Genomic DNA, 21,761 nt, shown 5'->3' with positions numbered 1-21,761 from the left:
GAATATTTAATAAAGCCGTGTCATAAAATACAGCATAGATGCACTCATGATTAAATGAGTTGTCTGATATTTGTCCCATTTGAACCTTCATGGTTTCTCCACCAATACATTGTTCTGCATCTCTATAACTTTTTGGAAAAAAATATACAGGTGTAATGTTTATAATGTTTAAACCATATCTCTGTTTGCAGATCCACACTCCAGAGTCCTCCTGAAAAACAAGAATAGCTGTGATCCTCTCAGCAGTTACATAAATGCCAACTACATACGAGTAAGCCATTAACATTAATGCTGGCTCCATTTCAGTTTTACTCATTTCCCCTCACAGAATAGAAATCTCCTCTTCTGCTACTGATTCATTACCTTTAGTATCTTCCATCCATCCATCCATTCATCCATCCGTTATCTGTAGCTGCTTATCCTGTCCTACAGTGTCACAAGCAAGCTGCGGAGCCTATCCCAGCTGACTATGGGCGAGAGGCAGGGTACACCCTGGACAAGTTACCAGGTCATCGCAGGGCTAACACATAGACACAGACAACCATTCACACTCACATTCACACCTACGGTCAATTTAGAGCCACTAATTATCCTAACCTGCATGCCTTTGGACTGTGGGGGAAACCGGAGCACCCAGAGGAAACCCATGTGGACACAGGGAGAGCATGCAAACTCCACACAGAAAGGCCCTTGCCGGCCGCTGGGATCGAACCCAGGACTTTCTTGCTGTGAGGCAACAGTGCTAACCACTGCACCACCATGCCACCCCTTTAGTATCTTTTTGTCACCAATTACAAATAGTAGTGGACATTCATTTTAAGAATCGGGCCATAAGTACTAAAGAAACTTATTACCTTTTGGCCTTCCATACATTCGAGCTACATGTTCCAGCAGAATGTTTGCTTTCAGCTACAGTCTTTCCTGAATTTATCTTTACTGATTTTCCAGTGATTATGATGTTTAACTTATTAGTGAATGACATGTCCAGCATTACTTAACCCTTTCTCACAGTACATGGGTACACAGTACAATCGGCTTATCAGACGTTTTCAGTCAGTCTCAACAGATGAATTATTTTACCTTTGCAGGTCTGTTATATTAGTTAGGAGACTGTTGGGGTTCTGTGTGTGGAGTACCGTGACTCTGTGTTTTAACTGCTGGTGAGCAGGGTGATAGGGAATGATAGGAGTGTGAACCCCCTGCAAACAAGTCACAACACACCTTTCCATAATAACAGTGGTACAGAGATAACCTAAAGCTTTTTTGATAGTAAAACATTGTATACAATTTCCAGTATAAAATTGTAACATTTAAACCTAGTAGGCTAGGTTTAAAAAAAGAAAGATATATTTGCAAAAACCTGCAAATTCTTAAATCCCTGATTTTCTACTTTCATCTCTCTCTCTCTCTCTCTCTCTCTCTCTCTCTCTCTCTCTCTCTCTCTCAAAAATGGTTGCATGTCATTTTACCCAAGAAACTGGAAAGTGTAAACATGTCTGTCCTGAAGACTTTCCAGTGCTGGGTAACTTTTCAAAGTCCTATATGAGCTGTTACTATCAAGACAATAATGTATTAGAACAAATGCACCAAAACACACCTGTCAGTCATGTTACAGCTAGAACTACTGTCCAAGCCATATGCCAAAGGAATGCACACCTTCTGAGCAATCAGATTCAATAATTAAACTTTAAAACTTATTAGGTACATGAGTACTTCAAAAAGTTCTCTACCTCTCTCACCCAGAAAATGTCACAGGAGAAAAATTGTTCTTGCATTATTGTTTACATGGTCTGCTTTAACTTCAATGCACTTGTTCCATGGATGTTCAAGCTTTTCTATCCCTTCAAGGATAGAAGGATCTAGAGGCTCACATCGTGAGCCTCTAGATCCTCCTCAATAGCAAGGATGACTTCATCATCACTCTGAAAATGGCGACCACACGAGTGGGATTTCAGTTTAGGGAACAGATAGAAGTCATACATTGCCAGGTCAGGTGAGTAAGGTGTATGAGCCAACAGTTCAAAGCCATATTTGGCTGCTTCTGCCCCTGTCACCTGTGCTGTGTGGATGGGCGCATTGTCCTGGAGCAACAGCATGCCAGCTCAAAGCATTCCTCTCCTTTCTTCTGTGATTGCCTCTTTCATTTGAGTTTTTTGTGGACAGTGATATAAGGCGTTATAATATACAGTTATGCCCCAAAATGGGAGTTACGCCCCTTGTTTCCAGGTGAGGCTGAGAACTTTTTGAAGTACCCTTGTAGCAAAAGCAAAAACCATTTTTAAACTCACCATGCCTAATGCCACCATGATACAATATCTTCTTTCCTTTTAATAATATCCTAATTAGATGTTTGCTTGTTCCTCATACCTCAGGGTTACCTCAGACATGAGAAATCATACATAGCCACACAAGGTCCTATGATCAACACAGTAAACGACTTCTGGCAGATGGCCTGGCAGGAGGACTCGCCCGTCATCGTCATGATCACCAAGCTGAAAGAGAAGAACGAGGTGCTGTGCTCCATGTCTCTGCTTCTTTCCTTTAGTACAGAATAATGAAAAATGTTTGTGCTTAACATGCTCTTGTTGTTGCTGCAGAAATGTGTTTTGTATTGGCCTGAAAAACGAGGGATTTACGGCAAGGTGGAGGTCCTCATCAACAGTGTCCGGGAATGTGAGCATTACACTGTCCGCACGCTCACACTCAAAGTACGAAACTTCTCCATCTTGTTGAAATGTGTGGTTCATCGTTCTTACGTTCCCAGTACTTGGTTTTTTTTGGTAGGGTGCAACACTAGTACTTTGTTGTTTTTTTTTTTGGGGGGGGGGCTATCTGGAATAATAAATAATTAAGCACATATGCACTTCCATGCCATAAGAGGCTAAACTTTACTTTTTTTTAACTTTTAGTAAGAAATGATTGCTTTAAATTATTTAAATATTGCATAAATATTTTATAAATCAGTGCTGGAGAATTTATGAAAGGCTTCTTTCAAAAAGTCTAACATGATATTCAAGGCTTTTTATACATTTACATGGAAGAACGAACAACAATCAATCATCGTTATGAGCTGACTGATTGAGAGAGTGTGTCACTGTCATTGTTGTTTTCATGTCTTGCAAGTTATTAGCTTGTTTTTTTTTTTTTTACCAAAATATTCATGCCACTTTGAGAAAAGTGTAGGAAGTAAATATAGTGATTTATAAGAGTATTATAAATGTAAAGTTGATTAATACATAAGTTGTCACCTTGGCTGGCAAATGGGCTTCATGAGTAAGAAGCTTTATTGAAATAAGGCTCTATGATCATTATAACAGAAATGCACTGAGCATTTAATGCCATGCTCCTATAAGAAGGTACACAAAAAGTACTTCTTATGTCACAAAAGTTGAGATAGCAGGCAGACATATTTTGCCAATACTTTATCATATCAACTTATTCTTCTTCTTTGTGAAGCTCATATGCCAGCCTTCAAACTAAACTGTGAATCAAATTTATGTTTATTCCACTTGTATGTAGCACTATGCTTACCTTCTACAACTTACTCAAAGTGTCCTGTTCTTACAAACATGTTACAGTAAATGTAGATCCCTTCAAATAAAATACTCTGACATGATACATTCTTAGGGAAAGTCTCACGTGTGTGTGTGTGTGTGTGTGTGTGTGTGTGTGTGTGTGTGTGCGTGCATTTTTATTATTTCAGCAAGCAGGCCAAAGTCGTAAAGTCCAGCATTACTGGTACACATCATGGCCGGATCATAAAACTCCAGACAGCGCAGGGCCTCTGCTGCAGCTCATGACTGATGTTGAGGAAAGCAGAGAGGTTTCCGAGTCTCACGGTCCTGTCATTGTTCACTGCAGGTACATGGTTTTCAACAAGGGAGCTTGGTGAAAAGGCAGTCAAGGGGCTTTCACATATGAAAATCACCTCAGATCCATAAACATCTAAAATGTTTATTAAAATCCATGTGCAAAACATTTGATATCTTTTTGCTGATACTTCTTTTCCACCATGGCAGTTCCAGGGCTAGTTCAGAGTTCGTGGCTTATCTCGAACCTGTTCTCTATGCTCTGACAGCCAGAGAACTGGCTCTCAGCCAGGAAAACTGATTCCAGAGCAGCACCAACTCTTTGCTGGTCTACAAAAAAGAACTGCTTATGTCAGAGGTTAGGGGCAGGATTATCATGATCAACAAAACCAGCTAAAACTTTGTGACCACCATGTTTTAAAAACCAGAGCTAGTGTAGCATCTAGTCTGACTAAACCAAAAAAGAAGACTTAAAAGAGATGATGAAGTCTCACAGTACAATTGTTATTGTGCTTGAATGTTTCTTAGAAGGTTTGCAAGATGAACCAGCTCTGAACCAGCACTTGGTTTGCGTTGGTGGAAAGGGAGTATGAGATGGCTGTTTTTAATTCCCTACCTGTACCTTTCTTTGTGACTATGATGATTATGACATTTGCTAAAATGGCTTCTCAGCCTTGTGGCAATTACAAGAGGAATCTGAGATGTTTGGATTCCTGGTTCCTTACAGATCTTCCAGTTACCCCTTTTCAACCAACAGGTTATGGATTCTTGAACTGGTTCCATTCAGGAACCTTTGAACCTTGGGGCCAGCTCGCAAACCAGTCCTGGAGGGTGTTGCACAATGGGAGTAAACAGTAGTAGCAGGATGGTGGTGCTCATTGATTACCTGGAAGCTTTTTTTCTGATATTGCAGATATTTGTTTTCATTCCATTTTTTCTACCCTTGTCCTTTGCATTCTCCATCACTGCACTCTGCTTCCTCTCCAAACTAATGACACGCCCACTGATGTCGTCACAGGAAAACCAGCTATATTTTAGTTCCAGCTGGGAATCAACTTTTCAGGTTCGAAACCAGTTTATTTTTATTTGAAATGCTCTGAAAGGTTCAAAATTTGGCACGCAAACAATAACGGAACCCATTCCCTGTTGGTGGAAAAGGGAGTATTTGATGCTTTTTGCCCAAAGGCGGTGCCATCCTGCCTTAAGTTGCCCCCATTTTGACCTTTGTGAGTCTTATTGTTTGAATCAACACCTTGTGACATGCTGGTAGTAAAACACACGCAATACACTTTTAACCTGGCGGATAAACTTTGGGTTAGGGAGAGTGACATCTGAGTAGATCTGTGTAACAATGAAATTCACATCTGTGGCTTCAAAACAAGGATACATACCCTTAAAGACAGTTTACATCAAAACACAAGGCAAAAGGATCAAAACCAAACACTCTCTTTAGCTGACATCCTGTGTGTGTTTGTGTGCGTGTGTACCATCATGGTCCTACACAATAGAATTTAAATGCTTCCTTAGAAATGTGCCCAATGTGTCAGTGTGTAAAAGCAATGGTGTGAATGTCCTGTCTCCTTTCCTCCAATAGTTCCTCAAGTAGCAAACTTGTTCTCCAACAAGCAGCTTGATTCTATATTTGTCCTTTCTCAGTTCATGGTCACAGTTGGATGTTTTGTCGAGCCGTTCTGATCACATGGGAATGCAGTTGTAGTAAGACCCTGATGTGGGTGGAGCACAGAAGCATGGCAGGCGAGAGATGATGTTTCCACAAACACTTTATTTTTACTTTTCAGCTTGCTTTCACTCACTTTCTCTTCCTTTCACTCACTCACTCACTCACTCACTCACTCACTCACTCACTCACACATGCGTTGTGGTCTCTCTCTCCTTTTATGCGCCCTCCCTGTAACAACCAACCAAACACACACACACACACACACACACACACACACACACACACACACACACACACACACACACACACACACATTAATTAACAGCAGGTGGAGTGACTTAGCCACTTACCTTCCCCGACCCCGCCCTCCATTCACAGACTGCTGCTTGGCCACACCCCCGCTGCCACATACCCCCACCTCCCGACTCAGGCTGGGGAGCCGTCCGGCCTGAAGCTCACTCCCCCCCCCCCCCCCCCCCCCCCGATGGGACAGGAAGTCCACCACCACCATCTGTGCCCCCGGCCTGTGGATCACCTCAAACTTAAATGGCTGGAGGGCAAGATACCAACGGGTGATCCGCATGTTGGCATCCTTCATGTGGTGGAGCCACTGGAGGGGCACGTGGTCCGAACAGAGGGTGAAAGGGCGTCCCAGTAGGTAGTACCGGAGGGCAAGGACCGCCCACTTGATGGCTAGGCACTCTTTCTCTATCGTGCTGTACCTGCTTTCCCACATTGACAGCTTCCGGCTAATGTACAGCACAGGATGCTCCTCCCCCTCCACCTTCTGGGACAGAACAGCCCCCAGCCGATGCGTCTGTCTGTAAAATAAAGGGGAGAGAAAAGTCAGGGGAGTGTAACAGTGGCCCCCCACACAGTGCAGCCTTTACCCTAGAGAAAGCCTGTTGGCATTGCTCTGTCCACTGGACCGGATCTGGTGCTCCCTTTTTAGTGAGATCAGTCAGCGGGCTAGTGACGTCTGAATAATTAGGTATGAGCCTATGATAGTAGCCAGCCAGCCCCAGGAACTGTCTCACCCCCTTTTTGGTCTTGGGCCTTGGGCAGGCCGCAATCGCTGCCGTCTTATTAATTTGGGGACGCACCTGCCCATGGCCTAAGTGGAAACCCAGATACCCTACTTCCACCCACCCAATTGCACACTCCTTTGGGTTAGCTGTGAGACCCCACACACTTCAGCGACTTTAGGACGGCCCTAAGGTGTTCGAGGTGCCGCGGCTAGTCATTGCTATAGATGATAATATCATCGAGATACGCAGCTGTGTAGGTGGTGTGGGGGCGGAGAACCCTGTCCATGAGCCGCTGAAATGTCGCGGGAGCCCCAAACAACCCAAAAGGAAGTGTGACGAATTGGTGTAAGCCAAACGGTGTGGAAAAGGCCGTTTTCTCTTGGAACAGAGGAGTCAAGGGGATCTGCCAATATCCCTTCGTTAATTCCAGTGTTGAATAAAAATGAGCAGTGCCTAATTGATCGAGCAGCTGGTCAATGCAAGCAAGGCATTGGGTATGCGTCAAATTTAGACACCACGTTGACTTTCCTATAGTCCACACAGAACCGGACCGACCCGTTGGTCTTGGGGACCAGGACCACTGGGCTGCTCCAGTCACTGTGGGACTCCTCGATTATGCCCATTTCGAGCATGGCCTCGAGTTCATCCCAGACCACCTTTTTTTTGTGTTCAGGCAGGCGGTAAGGGCAGCTGCGCACTACCACCCCCCGGGGCGTCTCAACGTGGTGTTCTATGGGGTGGGTGCGGCCGGGCAGGGGTGAAAACACATCGGAAAAATCTTTCTGCAACTGGGCTACCTCCGTGAGTTGGGCTGGGGAGAGGTGGTCTCCACAAGGGACCAGAGTAGTTGGCGAGGCCAATTTTCTTTTTTGAACCTCCACCCCCAGCTCCGCCTTCTCCAGGATTACTGACACCAACACCACGGGGACCGCCTTGTAGGTATCATGCCGCCATCTTGTGTCAGAACTACAATTCCCAGGCAACTTCCGTGTGACCTACGTCACGCGTGGGCGGGATCACCTACGTCAGTCTGCCATGCACGCATAAATCCAAGCGGAAGCTCTTCCATTTTGTCTCTCTCGTCTGGCTTCCGATGAATCTGGATGTATAAAGAGGCGCGCTCTCCACCCAGAAAGACGTCTTCTTTCTTGCAAGATCCATCACTCAGCGCGATTTTCTTTCTTACCCTTGGCGAAGGTAAACTCTAGAGTCGCGCGATCTTTAAACTCAACCTGAGTTACAACCGGTTTACTTGCATTAGAAGTGACGTCACGACTGCAGCCCAGGCAGTCAAAAGTTAAGAAGCGATTGAATCCTTTTTAACTCAAAAGCGCTGTGCATCTTATTCTGATCAGAGACTTTTCCTCACGAACGCTGAGGTTCGGACCAAGAATCCTCTGCTTTCCACGGGAACCACCCAAGTGCTCCGCTGGACCCGAAAGTTTCTACGCCTCTATCACGAGCGGCTCACGTGCTCCCACGGCGAGGCCCGAGACTACACCGGCGAATAGTTCTTCATATCTTGCTAAAGGCAGGATTAAGTAAGATTTTGGCATTTGGGCATAATTAGGATAGTCTTAGGAATTTGCTTTTATTGAAATAGTGTGAATTTAAACCCAGGTTTATCTGTTACACTGTTAGACACGCAGCGTGTTGATTTATTTTGGTTCTATGTTCTCTCAATTGTTTAATAGATAGGCTGCGCATGCTTCTCTCTTTTATTCTTACTAACATTATAATTTCATTATTATACATCTTGATGTCATTAAGATTTCAGTGGATTCAGTATGGTTATGAGCTAGTGGGTTAGCTACAGCTTCCCTTTTGTCTGCTTAGCAACACAAAGCTAATCAAGGCCTACCATGTGCTCAGCAGGCCATCAGGCCTGATAAACCACACCTCAGCTAGAAATCCACAAGCTAGCTTTTAGTTAGCTACGGCTAATACCCTTGTCTTTAGCAACACGTGCTCAGTAGGCCTCACCAGGCCTAACAAACACACTTTAGCTAGGCCATAGGGCCTTTAGCAAACTCACACTAGCAACACAAGGCTAAACACAGAGCTAATCCTTTGTTCTGTTTAGATAACATTCTTTTGTTTAGCTACCAACAAGCTAGGCCTCCACCACGTGTAGTTAGCTACACGAGGCTAAACACATGGTTAAGTCCTACACACACACACACACACCTCACTGCTTGTATATATTGACTTATTATTTTTATCTTTTTATCTTTGTATAATAAATTCATTTATTAAACAAACTGTGTTTATTTGTGAACAACAATATCTGAAGTCCCCAATCTTCTCAAAGAATTCAAAAAGGGTGCAAATGTTATATAATATGGTAAGTGATCTTAATAATTTGGAAATGTACCATAATTTAGCTGTTTGGTAATTTATTATTAAGCACCAGGATTAATGGTATGATTCACCAAATGATTCACTAAACGATTCATTGAACGATTCACTGAATGATTCATTGAACGATTCACCAAATGATTCACTAAACGATTCATTGAACGATTCACTAAATGATTCACTGAATGAGACTGATTCTATGGTATGATTCAATTCAAACGAGTCAAAGTAAATGATTCAATGGGATTGATTCATTTTAATTATTAACCTTCAAAATTTAATGAGACTGATTTAACGAGATTGATCACTTAATTTCAATAATTAACTGATTGCACCCACAGCCTCATTCCAACATTTTAATAGATTGAGGTGGTAAATTTGCAAGGCCCCACCCCTGTCCGTTCACCTCACCTCATAGTCGACGTCCCGACTCGCCGTGTGACCTCGAAGGGCCCTTGCCATTTAGCGATCAATTTGGAGCTCGATGTGGGGAATAATACGAGTACTTTGTCTCCCGGTGCGAACTCTCTAAGGTGCGTGCTCCTGTTGTACAGCCGGATTTGACGTTCTTGCGCCTGCCGCAAATTCTCCCGAGTTAAGCGTGTGAGTGTGTGGAGTTTGGCGCGCAGGTTGAGAATGTATTGAATTTCATTCTTACTAGATGAAGGTCCCTCCTCCAAATTTTCGCATAGCACGTCCAAAATGTCACGCAGCTTATGCCCGTATAATAATTCAAATGGTGAAAACCCTGTGGAGGCTTGCGGGCCCTCTCCGACTGCAAATAACAGGGGCTTGAGCCACTTATCCCAATCACGTGCATCTTCGCTTATGAACTTCCAAATTATTTTTTTGAGAGTTCGATTAAAATGTTCCACGAAGCCATCAGTTTGTGGGTGATAGACACTGGTGCGGATAAGCTTAATCCCCAGTAACCCATACAGCTCGCGCAGTGTGCGTGACATAAATGTAGTGCCTTGGTCTGTCAGGATTTATTTTTGAATCCCAACCAGGGAGATAAAGTGGATGAGCGCTTTTGCAATGCTGCGTGCTGAGATATTGCGGAGAGGCACTGCTTCCAGATAGTCCACCAGAACTAAAATAAAGCAATATTCCCCTGCTGACCGATCTAATGGCCTGACAAGATCCATCCCAATTCTTTCAAAAGGGGTCTTGATTAGAGGGAGAGGGTGCAAAGGCGCTTTTGTAGTGGCCGCGGGATTTACTAATTGGCATTCGCGGCATGCCACACACCACTGACAGACATCCCCGCAAATCCCTGGCCAATAGAACCGGGCCATTATTTGGACTAGTGTTTTATCCTGCCCTCAGTGTCCGGCCATGGGATTAAAGTGAGCCGCCTGGAATATGAGTTCCTGACGGCTCTTTGGGATTAATAACTGTGTTATCTTTTCGCCAGTTTGAGTGTTCTGTGTCACTCGGTATAACCTATCCTTAATAATAGAAAAGTAGGGGAAGGCCGGCGTCGCATTTGGCTGGAGAATTTGACCATCGATTACTCTCACTTGGTCAAATGCATGCCGCAGAGTCCCATCTCACGACTGCTCTAACTGGAAATCCCCAAGGGAATCCCCGAGAGAGGGAGGAGGGGCGGGGTGCTCCTCACTCTGTGTATCGCCCTGACGCTGTGCTGACGTAGACGGCTCTGTGACAGCTTCTCCCACCAATGCTACAGTGCCTTGAAAAAGTATTCATACCCCTTGAACTTTTTCATATTTTTCCACCTTACAACCACAAACTTAAAAGTTTTTTATTGAGATTTTATGTGATAGACCAACACAGAGTAGCACATAATTGTGAAGTGAAACGAAAATGATAAATGGTCTTCAAAATTTTAAACAAATAAAAATAGGAAAAATGTGGTGTGCATTAGTATTCAGCCCCCTGTACTCTGATACCCCTAAATACAATCCAGTGCAATCAACTGCCTTCAGAAGTCATCTAATTACAACCCCGATTCCAAAAAAGTTGGGACAAAGTACAAATTGTAAATAAAAATGGAATGCAATGATGTGGAAGTTTCAAAATTCCATATTGTATTCAGAATAGAACATAGATGGCATATCAAATGTTTAAACTGAGAAAATGTCTCATTTAAAGAGAAAAAATTAGGTGATTTTAAATTTCATGACAACAACACATCTCAAGAAAGTTGGGACAAGGCCATGTTTACCACTGTGAGGCATCCCCTTTTCTCTTTACAACAGTCTGTAAACGTCTGGGGACTGAGGAGACAAGTTGCTCAAGTTTAGGGATAGGAATGTTAACCCATTCTTGTCTAATGTAGGATTCTAGTTGCTCAACTGTCTTAGGTCTTTTTTTGTCGTATCTTCCGTTTTATGATGCGCCAAATGTTTTCTATGGGTGAAAGATCTGGACTGCAGGCTGGCCAGTTCAGTATCCGGACCCTTCTTCTACGCAGCCATGATGCTGTAATTGATGCAGTATGTGGTTTGGCATTGTCATGTTGGAAAATGCAAGGTCTTCCCTGAAAGAGACGTCATCTGGATGGGAGCATATGTTGCTCTAGAACCTGGATATACCTTTCAGCATTGATGGTATCTTTCCAGATGTGTAAGCTGCCCATGCCACATGCACTAATGCAACCCCATACCATCAGAGATGCAGGCTTCTTGGGTCGTCCTTCTCCTCTTTAGTCCGAATGACACGGCGTCCCTGATTTCCATAAAGAACTTCAAATTTTGATTCGTCTGACCACAGAACAGTTTTCCACTTTGCCACAGTCCATTTTAAATGAGCCTTGGCCCAGAGAAGGCGTCTGCGCTTCTGGATCATGTTTAGATACAGCTTCTTCTTTGAACTATAGAGTTTTAGCTGGCAACGGCGGATGGCACGGTGAATTGTGTTCACAGATAATGTTCTCTGGAAATATTCCTGAGCCCATTTTGTGATTTTCAATACAGAAGCATGCCTGTATGTGATGCAGTGCCGTCTAAGGGCCCGAAGATCACGGGCACCCAGTATGGTTTTCCAGCCTTGACCCTTACGCACAGAGATTCTTCCAGGTTCTCTGACTCTTTTGATGATATTATGCACTGTAGATGATGATATGTTCAAACTCTTTGCAATTTTACACTGTCGAACTCCTTTCTGATATTGCTCCACTATTTGTCGGCGCAGAATTAGGGGGATTGGTGATCCTCTTCCCATCTTTACTTCTGAGAGCCGCTGCCACTCCAAGATGCTCTTTTTATACCCAGTCATGTTAATGACCTATTGCCAATTGACCTAATGAGTTGCAATTTGGTCCTCCAGCTGTTCCTTTTTTGTACCTTTAACTTTTCCAGCCTCTTATTGCCCCTGTCCCAACTTTTTTGAGATGTTTTGCTGTCATGAAATTTCAAATGAGCTAATATTTGGCATGAAATTTCAAAATGTCTCACTTTCGACATTTGATATGTTGTCTATGTTCTATTGTGAATACAATATCAGTTTTTGAGATTTGTAAATTATTGCATTCAGTTTTTATTTACAATTTGTACTTTGTCCCAACTTTTTTGGAATCGGGGTTGTAGTTAATAGAGTCCTACTGTGTGTAATTTACTCTCAGCATAAATACACTTGTTCTGTGAAGGCCTCAGTGGTTTGTTAGAGAACACTGAAGAACAAACAGCATCATGAAGACCAAAGAACTTACCAGACAGGTCAGGGATAAAGTTCTGGAGAAGTTTAAAGTAGGGTTAGGTTATAAAAAATATCCCAAGCTCTGATCATCTCAAGAAGCATTGTTCAATCCATCATTCAAAAATGGAAAAAGTATGGCACAACTGCAAACCTACCAAGACATGGCCATCCACCTAAACTGACAGAGCGAGCAAAGAGAGCACTGGTCAGAGAAGCAGCCAAGAGGCTCATGATCACTCTGGAGGAGCTGCAGAAATCCACAGCTCAGGTGGGAGAATCTGTACACAGGAAAACTATAAGTCGTACACTCCACAAATCTGGCCTTTTTGGAAGAGTGGCAAGAAGAAAGCCATTGGTGAAAGACAGGCATAAGAAGTCCCATTTGCAGTTTGCCAGAAGCCATGTAGGGGACACAGCAAACATGTGGAAGAAGGTGCTTTGGTCAGATGAGACCAAAGTTGAACTTTTTGGCCTAAATGCAAAGCGCTATGTGTGGCAGAAAACTAACACTGCTCATCACCCTGCACACACCATCCCCACTGTGAAACATGGTGGTGGCAGCATCATGCTATGGGGGTGCTTTTCTTCAGCAGGGACAGGGAAGCTGGTCAGAGTTGATGGGATTTAGATGGAGCTAAATACAGGGCAATCCTGGAAGAAAACCTGTTGGAGGCTGCAGAAGACTTGAGACTGGGAAGGAGATTCATCTTCCAGCAAGACAATGACCCTAAACATACACCCAGAGCTACAATGGAATGGTTTAGATCAAAGAATATTCATGTGTTAGAATGTCCCAGTCAAATTCCAGACCTAAATCCCATTGAGCATCTGTGGCAAGACTTGAAAATTGCTGTTCACAGATGCTCTCCATCCAATCTGAATGAATGAATGAGTTTATTTTATTTTGAACATGTATAAAAAATGTATGTAACTATTTGTACATACAAAAGAAAGAAAACGAGAACGTGACAAAAAAATTAATAAATAAAATACATAAAGAGCTAAGACATTACAATACACCGCACATTGTTCGAAAAAGGAGTGGGAAGAAGTACAATACTTTTTTAATTTCCCACCCCTTTTTAACTACCCCGAAATCCAAACTTCATTAATACACCTATAAAAATATATACCATATATACACTTCATAAATATATATATAAATATATAATTACAAAAATAAATATCTACTACATACCTATCCCTGTAAATATGAATATATAAAATTTCCCCATAAATAAATATATACCATATATACCATAGACTAAGTTAGTTCTAATATAACAATCAACCCTATTCTATTTATCCCTCATCATCCTCCGTTGACATACTTCTCTTCTATATACTTGTTTAAAAATATTTTTTTGTACCTTTTTTTAAACAGATTTATATTTGCACTTTGTTTTATTTCTGTCTCCAGTCTGTTCCATAAAGTCACCCCACAGCTCGATACGCACATGTTTTTAATATTTGTTCGAACCTTTGGTTTTTTAAAATTTAGGTCTCCCCTTAGATTAAATCCCCCTCTTTCTCACTAAACATTCCTTGTATATTTTTTGGCATTAGATTATTTCTCGCTTTGTACATTTTGTGCTGTTCTGAATTTGACCAGATCCATAAATTTCAACGTGTGATTTTATGAATAGTGGGTTTGTGTGATCTCTGTATCCTGTTTTGTTTATTGTCCTTATTGCTCTTTTCTGTATTGTACATATCGGCTGCAGAGTGGTTTTGTAGGTTTTTCCCCAGACTTCAACACAGTAAGTCAGATATGGCAAAAATAATGAGTAATATAGAGTATGCAAAGATTTGCAATCAAGAATATGTTTTGTTTTCCACAGAATTGCCGAGCACTTTGCCAGTTTTGCTCGTACGTATCCTACATGAGGTTTCCAGCAGACTTTCTGATCCAAAATCACACCAAGAAATTTAAAATCTGGTTGAGCTTGAGCTATTTTGCAAAGAAGAATGGGCAAAAATTTCAGTGTCTAGACGTGCAAAGCTGGTAGAGACATACCACAAAAGACTTGGAGCTGTAATTGCAGCAAAAGGTGGCTCTACAAAGTATTGACGCAGGGGGGCTGAATACTAATGCACACCACATTTTTCAGATTTTTATTTGTTTAAAATTTTGAAGACCATTATCATTTTCATTTCACTTCACAATTATGTGCTACTCTGTGTTGGTCTATCACACAAAATCAAAATAAAAAACTTTTAAGTTTGTGGTTGTAAGGTGGAAAATGTGAAAAAGTTCAAGGGGTATGAATACTTTTTCAAGGCACTGTAGTCCGGGGTCTTCCCCAGATGGATTACTGCAGGACCCACTCCTCACTATGTGTGTCATTAACTCCTTAAAGGGCATATTCTGGACCAATTTAGTGTTTTTTTATATGAAAGTATGTCCCTTTACACACTCATCCAGAAGGATAATTTTGCACAAGGCCATCTGTCTGCAGCAGAAAAAAATGAAATAACAAAACGCGTCTGGAAAATCCCAAGGGAGTCTGGAGCCATATTGATCCAGATTTGTGATGTCACATATGGATCCGCCAGCAGGCTGACAGACCCTGCATGGATTCAGTGCACAGTCTGTGTAGACCAAGTTTAGCAGCTAGCGATTTTGCATTAAAATATGGAATTGTCGCCTGAGCGCAATGTTACTTCACCTTTGGATGAAGAATATAATGAGATGTCAGAATTGGGGCTTCATCTGTTTGGATTTGATGATGATTCAAGTATTCAATAGTAATTCAAAATTACTATTATGTATTTATATATTTCTTCATTTAGGAGAGTACTGGCTACTGTAGGAGAAAGATTTCATAAGCTACACACATGGAATCGGTTAAGCAGGGTTGTCAAACACATTAAATGTATTATATACAGGTCCCAAGATCTCAAGCCCTGACATGCATATCTCTTGATACATGTGAAGTAAGTATATTATCGCCCAGCACTTTCATGTTGTTTACTTTTGTGTGTGTCAATAAATAACATTATCCGTGTACCACACAAACACAGGAACACCTAATTTAGAGTATAGTCTCTCTTATTTCTTACCCTGGCAACAGTCAACTTGTGAATTGCTGATTTTCTTGGTCTTTTTCTCGGCTCTGCTTGGTCCTCAGCTTCGAGGGCCTCAGTGGATGTGGCACTTCACCTTCTGTCAGGGGAGACGAACACGGCTGGCTCCTTTGGTGACACTGACACAAATGGAGATGGTGTTGCTTTGGGCATTCTAACAGATGGAACTGCATCTTTTTTCAGATCAAGTTGCTTCTTGAAGCCCATTTCCCACTGCAAATAGTTCTCAAAGTCGTCGGGCTTTATGAAGTGAGCCCCGCATATGATGCTGTGGTCTGTTGCATGTTGCCAGTTTTTCCGGGTGCCTCGCACGAAGCGCTCCCATTTCTCTCTCATTGTCCGATCTTTTGGAAAATGATGAGTACTAATCCCATCAAGATTGGTGTTGTTACACCCTCCTACGATATATCTGTTAACCATTTTAATAATTACATGATAACGTTGAAGAAATTTACAGAAAACCACCAGGCCGTATTCTCATAAACAAACCAACGCTGACATGGGATTCAGAAGGAGGCGTCCCGCACATGACGTCACGAAAATCAATGTTTGCCGGGAAATCCAAATGGCAAGTTTTTTCAGACGCAGACGAATTCGCCTCAAATGGCTTGATTTCAACTGAATTTTTCTGGTATTACACAAGGTAAAAAAATTGCACAAAATGCAAAATGACAGATATTTGACCAAAGTTTAATATAAAATTAAAGCCGCAAGCGGCCTTGACGGGCCCTCGCGCCAGCGGCCAGTGGGGGCGGGGGCATGCGTCCCCGCGAAATACCGTAAAGAGTCTGCTTGCCAAGTTTGACCAATCAGAAGCTGCAACATCGTGTGTGCCATAACCAGCACCCCCAGGGGTGAAAGTGCACAAAATTTGGCGGATATGTCAGGAGAGCTATGAAGAGTTTGCTTATGAAGTTTGATGACAATTGAGTAAATAGAAGATGAGAGATAGATTTTTGAAGAATAAATGTTTTGGTTTTTCCCATGTCAGAAGGTGGCGCTATGCTGTACATGAGCGATTATGAGTTGGAGAAATAAGTGTCTACAACAGCAACGCACTATCACAAGGTAGTGGTGTGAAGGAAAAGCATTATGGAATTATTTACCAAAAACCCGTTTTGGAGAAATTGCGTCGGCCAAAAACAGCGCCCCCCATGGACGAAAATTCCCAAAATGTGGTATACATGACATGGGCGGTAGTAAGAGGGTGGCCGTGAAGTTTGACCAAATTTGAGGAAAGATTGGATTGTTTGCCCAAAAATAGCGCCCCCAGTGGCGAAATATCACAGAAAATGGGGAACATGTCAGAAGCCCAATGAGGGATTTGCGTGTGAAGTATGAGCAGTTTTGAGCAATTAGAAGATTTGTTATGAATTTTTAAGCATGTAAAATTTTGCATTAAAAATTGATTGACGTATAACTTCTGAGCGGTTCAAGCTACGTGAAACTTATTTAGTAACTTTTGTCAGCCATGTCTGTAGATGATGTGTATCAATTTTGGTGACATTCCTATGAACAGTCTAGGAGGAGTTGCGCCGTCTTCGTGGCCATGCATTTCGCACAAAAGTGAAATTACCTCACTTCCTGTTGGGCGTGGCTAATGCATTGGCATTACATTTTTGTCCGGCTTAGTGAGATACATATGCGTACCAAATGGCACGCCACTCCTACAAACTACATGGCAACCAGGCACCTTAAAGCGGGAGGCCAAAATCACAACGAGTTAGGGGGCGCTATAGAGGCCCTGAGGCCCGGCTGGATCTGGGCTTTTGGTTCTCAGTAGCGGTGGCAGTCTAAGAAAAAGGAGCCAAATTTCGTGCGTTGTCGACCATGGCAAGCGCCCCAATAAGGGTCTTGAAAAGAGTTTGCTTGCCAAGTTTGACAAATCAGAAGCTGCAATATCATTTCCGCCATAACCAGCACCCCCAGGGGCGAAAGTGCACAAAATTTGGCGGACATGTCAGGTGAGCTATGAAGAGATTGCGTATGAAGTTTGATGACAATTGAGTAAATAGAAGATGAGATATAGATTTTTGAAGAATAAATTTTTTGGTTTTTCCCATGTCAGAAGGTGGCGCTATGCTGTACATGAGCGATTATGAGTTGGAAAAATAAGTGTCCACAACAGGAACGCACTATCACAAGGTAGTGGTGTGAAGGAAAAGCATTATGGAATTATTTACCAAAAACCCGTTTTGGAGCAATTGCGTCGGCCAAAAACAGCGCCCCCCATGGACGAAAATTCCCAAAATGCGGTATACATGACATGGGAGGTAGTAAGAGGGTGGCCGTGAAGTTTGACCAAATTTGAGGAAAGATTGGATTTTTTGCCCAAAAATAGCGCCCCCAGTGGCGAAATATCACAGAAATTGGGTAACATGTCAGAAGCCCAATGAGTGATTTGCGTGTGAAGTATGAGCAGTTTTGAGCAATTAGAAGATTTGTTATGAATTTTTTAGCATGTAAAATTTTGAAGTGAAAATTGATCGACGTATAACTTCTGAACGTTTTATCCTACGTGAAACGTATTTAGTAACTTTTGTCAGCCATGTCTGTAGATGATGTGTATCAATTTTGGGGACATTCCCATGAACGGTCTAGGAGGAGTTGCGCCGTCTTCGTGGCCATGCATTTCGCACAAAAGTAAAATTACCTCACTTCCTGTTGGGCGTGGCTATGCATTCATAGAACTTTTTTTGTTCGTCTCAGTAAGATACATATGTGAACCAAATTTCGTTCCTCTACGACAAACTATATGGCAACCAGGAGCCTTCGAAAAAAGGCAAAATTTTCAAGGCGTTAGGGGGCGCTATAGAGGCCCAGAGCCCCGCCCAGATCTGGGGTTTTGGATCTGAGTAGCGTAGGGGATGCCGATAAAATGATCCAAAATATGCGCGTTTTCGTCCACAGGAAGTGCCCCAAAAAAGGCCGAACAGCGACCGCGACTAAGGAATAATAATAATAATAATAATAATAATAATAATAATAATAATAATAATAAAAAACCGAACAAGATCAATAGGGCCTTCGCCCTATAGGGCTCGGGCCCTAATAAGAGAATTACATTGATCTTGCTCCTAAATATACCCAAGATGTGCCCTTTAAAACCTAGCCAATCAGTCCCCAAAATCAGCGAGTGGGTGAGACAAGGGTTAACCGCCACCTATACACTATGCTTTTCACCCCGAAATAGATTGTGGATGGACACTAAAGGGTAGTTGTGAACATCCCTGTGCACACACAACACCTTCACCATTTGTGCTCTCGCCAATGCCTCACCTTGCACCAGGCTTTGGTAGATTGAGGTCTGGTTACAGCCGGAATCCACCAAAGCCTTTTACGTATCCCCTTGGACACTTACTAGTATATGATATGCTCCGGCCCAATCGAGGGCGGTTTCTGGCGCGTCAGGAACCCGGACCACTGCGCCCACCTCCATCGCGGAGCACTGATTTTGGAGATGTCCTGGCTCCCCGCAGCACCAGCACACCGGCCCAGGCTCTCCCTCTGCACCGGTGTTATGGACATCACTCACCTGGGGGGGGAGAAGACACAGACAAGGAAGGGGAAAACGGGAGGACACCATGGGTGCGCTGGGCCGGCTGGGGGGGGAGCCGGCTGTCCGCGGTGGGGGAATGGGGTGAGGAAGGGAAGCAGAGGTAGAGGGAGAGAGAGAGGAAAGAGGAGAAGAGGAAACACATCTTTCTGCCGTCGGAACTGCCGCCATGTGGTCCTCTGCCAGCTCAATAGCTTGATCCAGCAACGCCGGGTGACCCACTCTGCCGTTCCTTCTGGAAGTCGCACGATGAATTGCTCCAGTGTCACCAGGTTGATGACTCCCTCAGCGTCGCGGTCATCTGCCCTCAGCCACCGCCGGCAGGTGTCCCGGAGTTGTTGCCCGAACGCGAACAGCCGGCCGACCTCCTCCAAGCGCAGCGAGCGGAAGCGCTGCCACTGTTGCTCCAGGGAGCGGCCAACATGCTGGAGGATGGCTCTTCGGAGGTCCACGTACACGAGCCGGCTGTCGGCAGGGAGCTGCAGCGCGGCAAGCTGCGCCTTGCCCGTCAGCAGGGGGAGGAGGCGCGCTGCTCACTGTTCAACCGGCCAACCCCATGCCTCCATTGCTTGCTCAAAGAGACCGAGGAAGGCTTCTAGATCGTCGTGCAGACCCATCTTTGTTAGGGTGAGGTGGGGAGGGTCCGCTCCGGTGGTGGTCGTGGACCCCGCCGATACGAGCAGGTGCCGGAACGCCTGGCGGTCTTCATTTTGGGCCAGCACCAAGGCTTCGAACAGTTGTTCTTGCTCCTTTTGGAGGGCAATCAGCGCTTGATGCTGGTTCTGCTGTGCTGTGACGAGGGCACTGATGAGGTCTTTGAATGGCGAGGACTCCATGGGGCTGTTCCTTTCTGCTCTCCCGGGTTTTAGCACCACTGTAGTAAGACCCTGATGTGGGTGGAGCACAGAAGCACGGCAGGCGAGAGATGATGTTTCCACAAACACTTTATTTTTACTTTTCAGCTTGCTTTCACTCACTTTCTCTTCCTTTCACTCATTCATTCACTCACTCACTCACACATGCGTTGTGGTCGGGGAGAGAGACCCTTTTCTCTGCTCTCTCTCTCCTTTTATGCTCCCTCTCTGTAACAACCAAACACACACACATTAATTAACATCAGGTGGAGTGACTTAGCCACTTACTTTCCCCCATCCCATCCTCCATTCACAGACTGCTGCTTGGCCACACCCCTGCTGCCACAGCAGTTTACAAGCTTTCCTCCATAATGCCAATGGGGAGTAGGTATCACCTCTGAAAACTAGTCAGTGAACTGTGTGTCATCTGTTTATTTATTTGTCATCTGTTTACTTCTGAAGACAATACCATGAGGTTCACTAGGACAGGAATATGGACTTAATGGACGATGTGGATGAAATGCAGGAAACTCAATGCAGTGGCCTCCAACAGTAATTAACTATCTCTAGGAGTCTTGTGACGGGATGCTAGTTGTTTTCATGGGACACTGGATTGCCATGCCTGTTTCTAAATAAGGAGAGAGTCTGTCTTCTTAAGAGCAGCCAACAACTGACAGTTCTCAGCATACAGTTTTTTCCAAAGAAGCCACTCACTATGCATTTTACACAAAGAAAACATGCCTTCAGAGATGTTTAATCTTATCAGAGTTGATGGGCGACACATAGACAGAGCCACACACTTCTGCACCTGTATATGAAATGAATAGAACACAGACAACTGATGATCACTGGTCAGTAATTAGCATGTTAATAGGATGTAATCATGTTCTTTATGGGTTGCAGTGCTGGAATTGGTCGTACAGGCTGTTTCATTGCCACGACTATAGGCTGCCATCAGCTGCGTCTGGAAGGAGTGGTGGATGTTCTGAACATCGTGTGCCAGCTGAGAGTAGACAGGTACAGACATCATTACACATGCTTTTAACATCATCCTTTACTTCTCTGGCATAGCCGAGCACGTTTGAAAGCTCCAGAAAGCAAGTGGGAAAAAACAAAATGGAGGATAGTTAGTGCATGAATACAGTATGTGGAGCTTAGGAGATATTTCTGTCAGAATTTTAGTGTTGTAATGTAACTAGGTGTTTCAAATTTGATGTTACATAACCATCACCAGCTCAATTATTACGTTTTTCTTTGATAAATAACATGATTTTTTTCAATGCAGTTTATTATTTTATAGTAGAGGTTTTGGCATACAAGCTTATGTAAGATATATATGTGTGTGTGTGTTGTGTGAGATATATATATATATATATATATATATATATATATATATATATATATATATATATATTAGTGCTGTCAAAAATGTCACGTTATTAACGTGTTAACTTGACTCAATTTTAACGGCGATAATTTTTTTTATCGCGAGATTAATGCTCTGTGACATGATGTAGGTTTTTCATAAGCTTTTGAAACTGCAAGGAACTTGCAACAGAGACAAACGATAGCAGCTAGACTGTAATGCCCCGCACAGCCAGAGTCCTCTGCCCTCCCCCCCAAAGAACCAGCGCGGGCAGGGCACGCTAGTAGAGATGGGATTTATGGCTCTTTGATGGGATCCGCATCTTTGTGATCCGTTCTTTGAAAAGAGCCGTTCAAAAG

The 21,761-nt window shown here is 43.3% G+C and overlaps 1 protein-coding gene across 7 annotated transcripts in view; it reads left to right on the top strand.

Annotated features, from left to right (window-relative positions):
• The window catches only part of ptprr (protein tyrosine phosphatase receptor type R), a 71,432-nt gene that overhangs the window by 43,221 nt on the left and 6,450 nt on the right, over positions 1-21,761 (top strand). For all 7 annotated transcript variants that reach the window (XM_060902777.1, XM_060902776.1, XM_060902782.1 and 4 more), the window contains exons 6-10: positions 192-271; positions 2,373-2,510; positions 2,598-2,708; positions 3,704-3,861; positions 20,940-21,053. In XM_060902777.1, coding sequence (XP_060758760.1) covers positions 192-271; positions 2,373-2,510; positions 2,598-2,708; positions 3,704-3,861; positions 20,940-21,053 — 601 coding nt within the window. The remainder of the gene's footprint in view (positions 1-191; positions 272-2,372; positions 2,511-2,597; positions 2,709-3,703; positions 3,862-20,939; positions 21,054-21,761) is intronic.

This window comes from Neoarius graeffei, chromosome 21, assembly GCF_027579695.1.
Source record: "Neoarius graeffei isolate fNeoGra1 chromosome 21, fNeoGra1.pri, whole genome shotgun sequence".
NCBI lineage: Eukaryota > Metazoa > Chordata > Actinopteri > Siluriformes > Ariidae > Neoarius > Neoarius graeffei.
The sequence above is the reverse complement of the archived record's forward strand: the minus strand, read 5'-3'. Positions and strand labels throughout refer to the sequence as shown.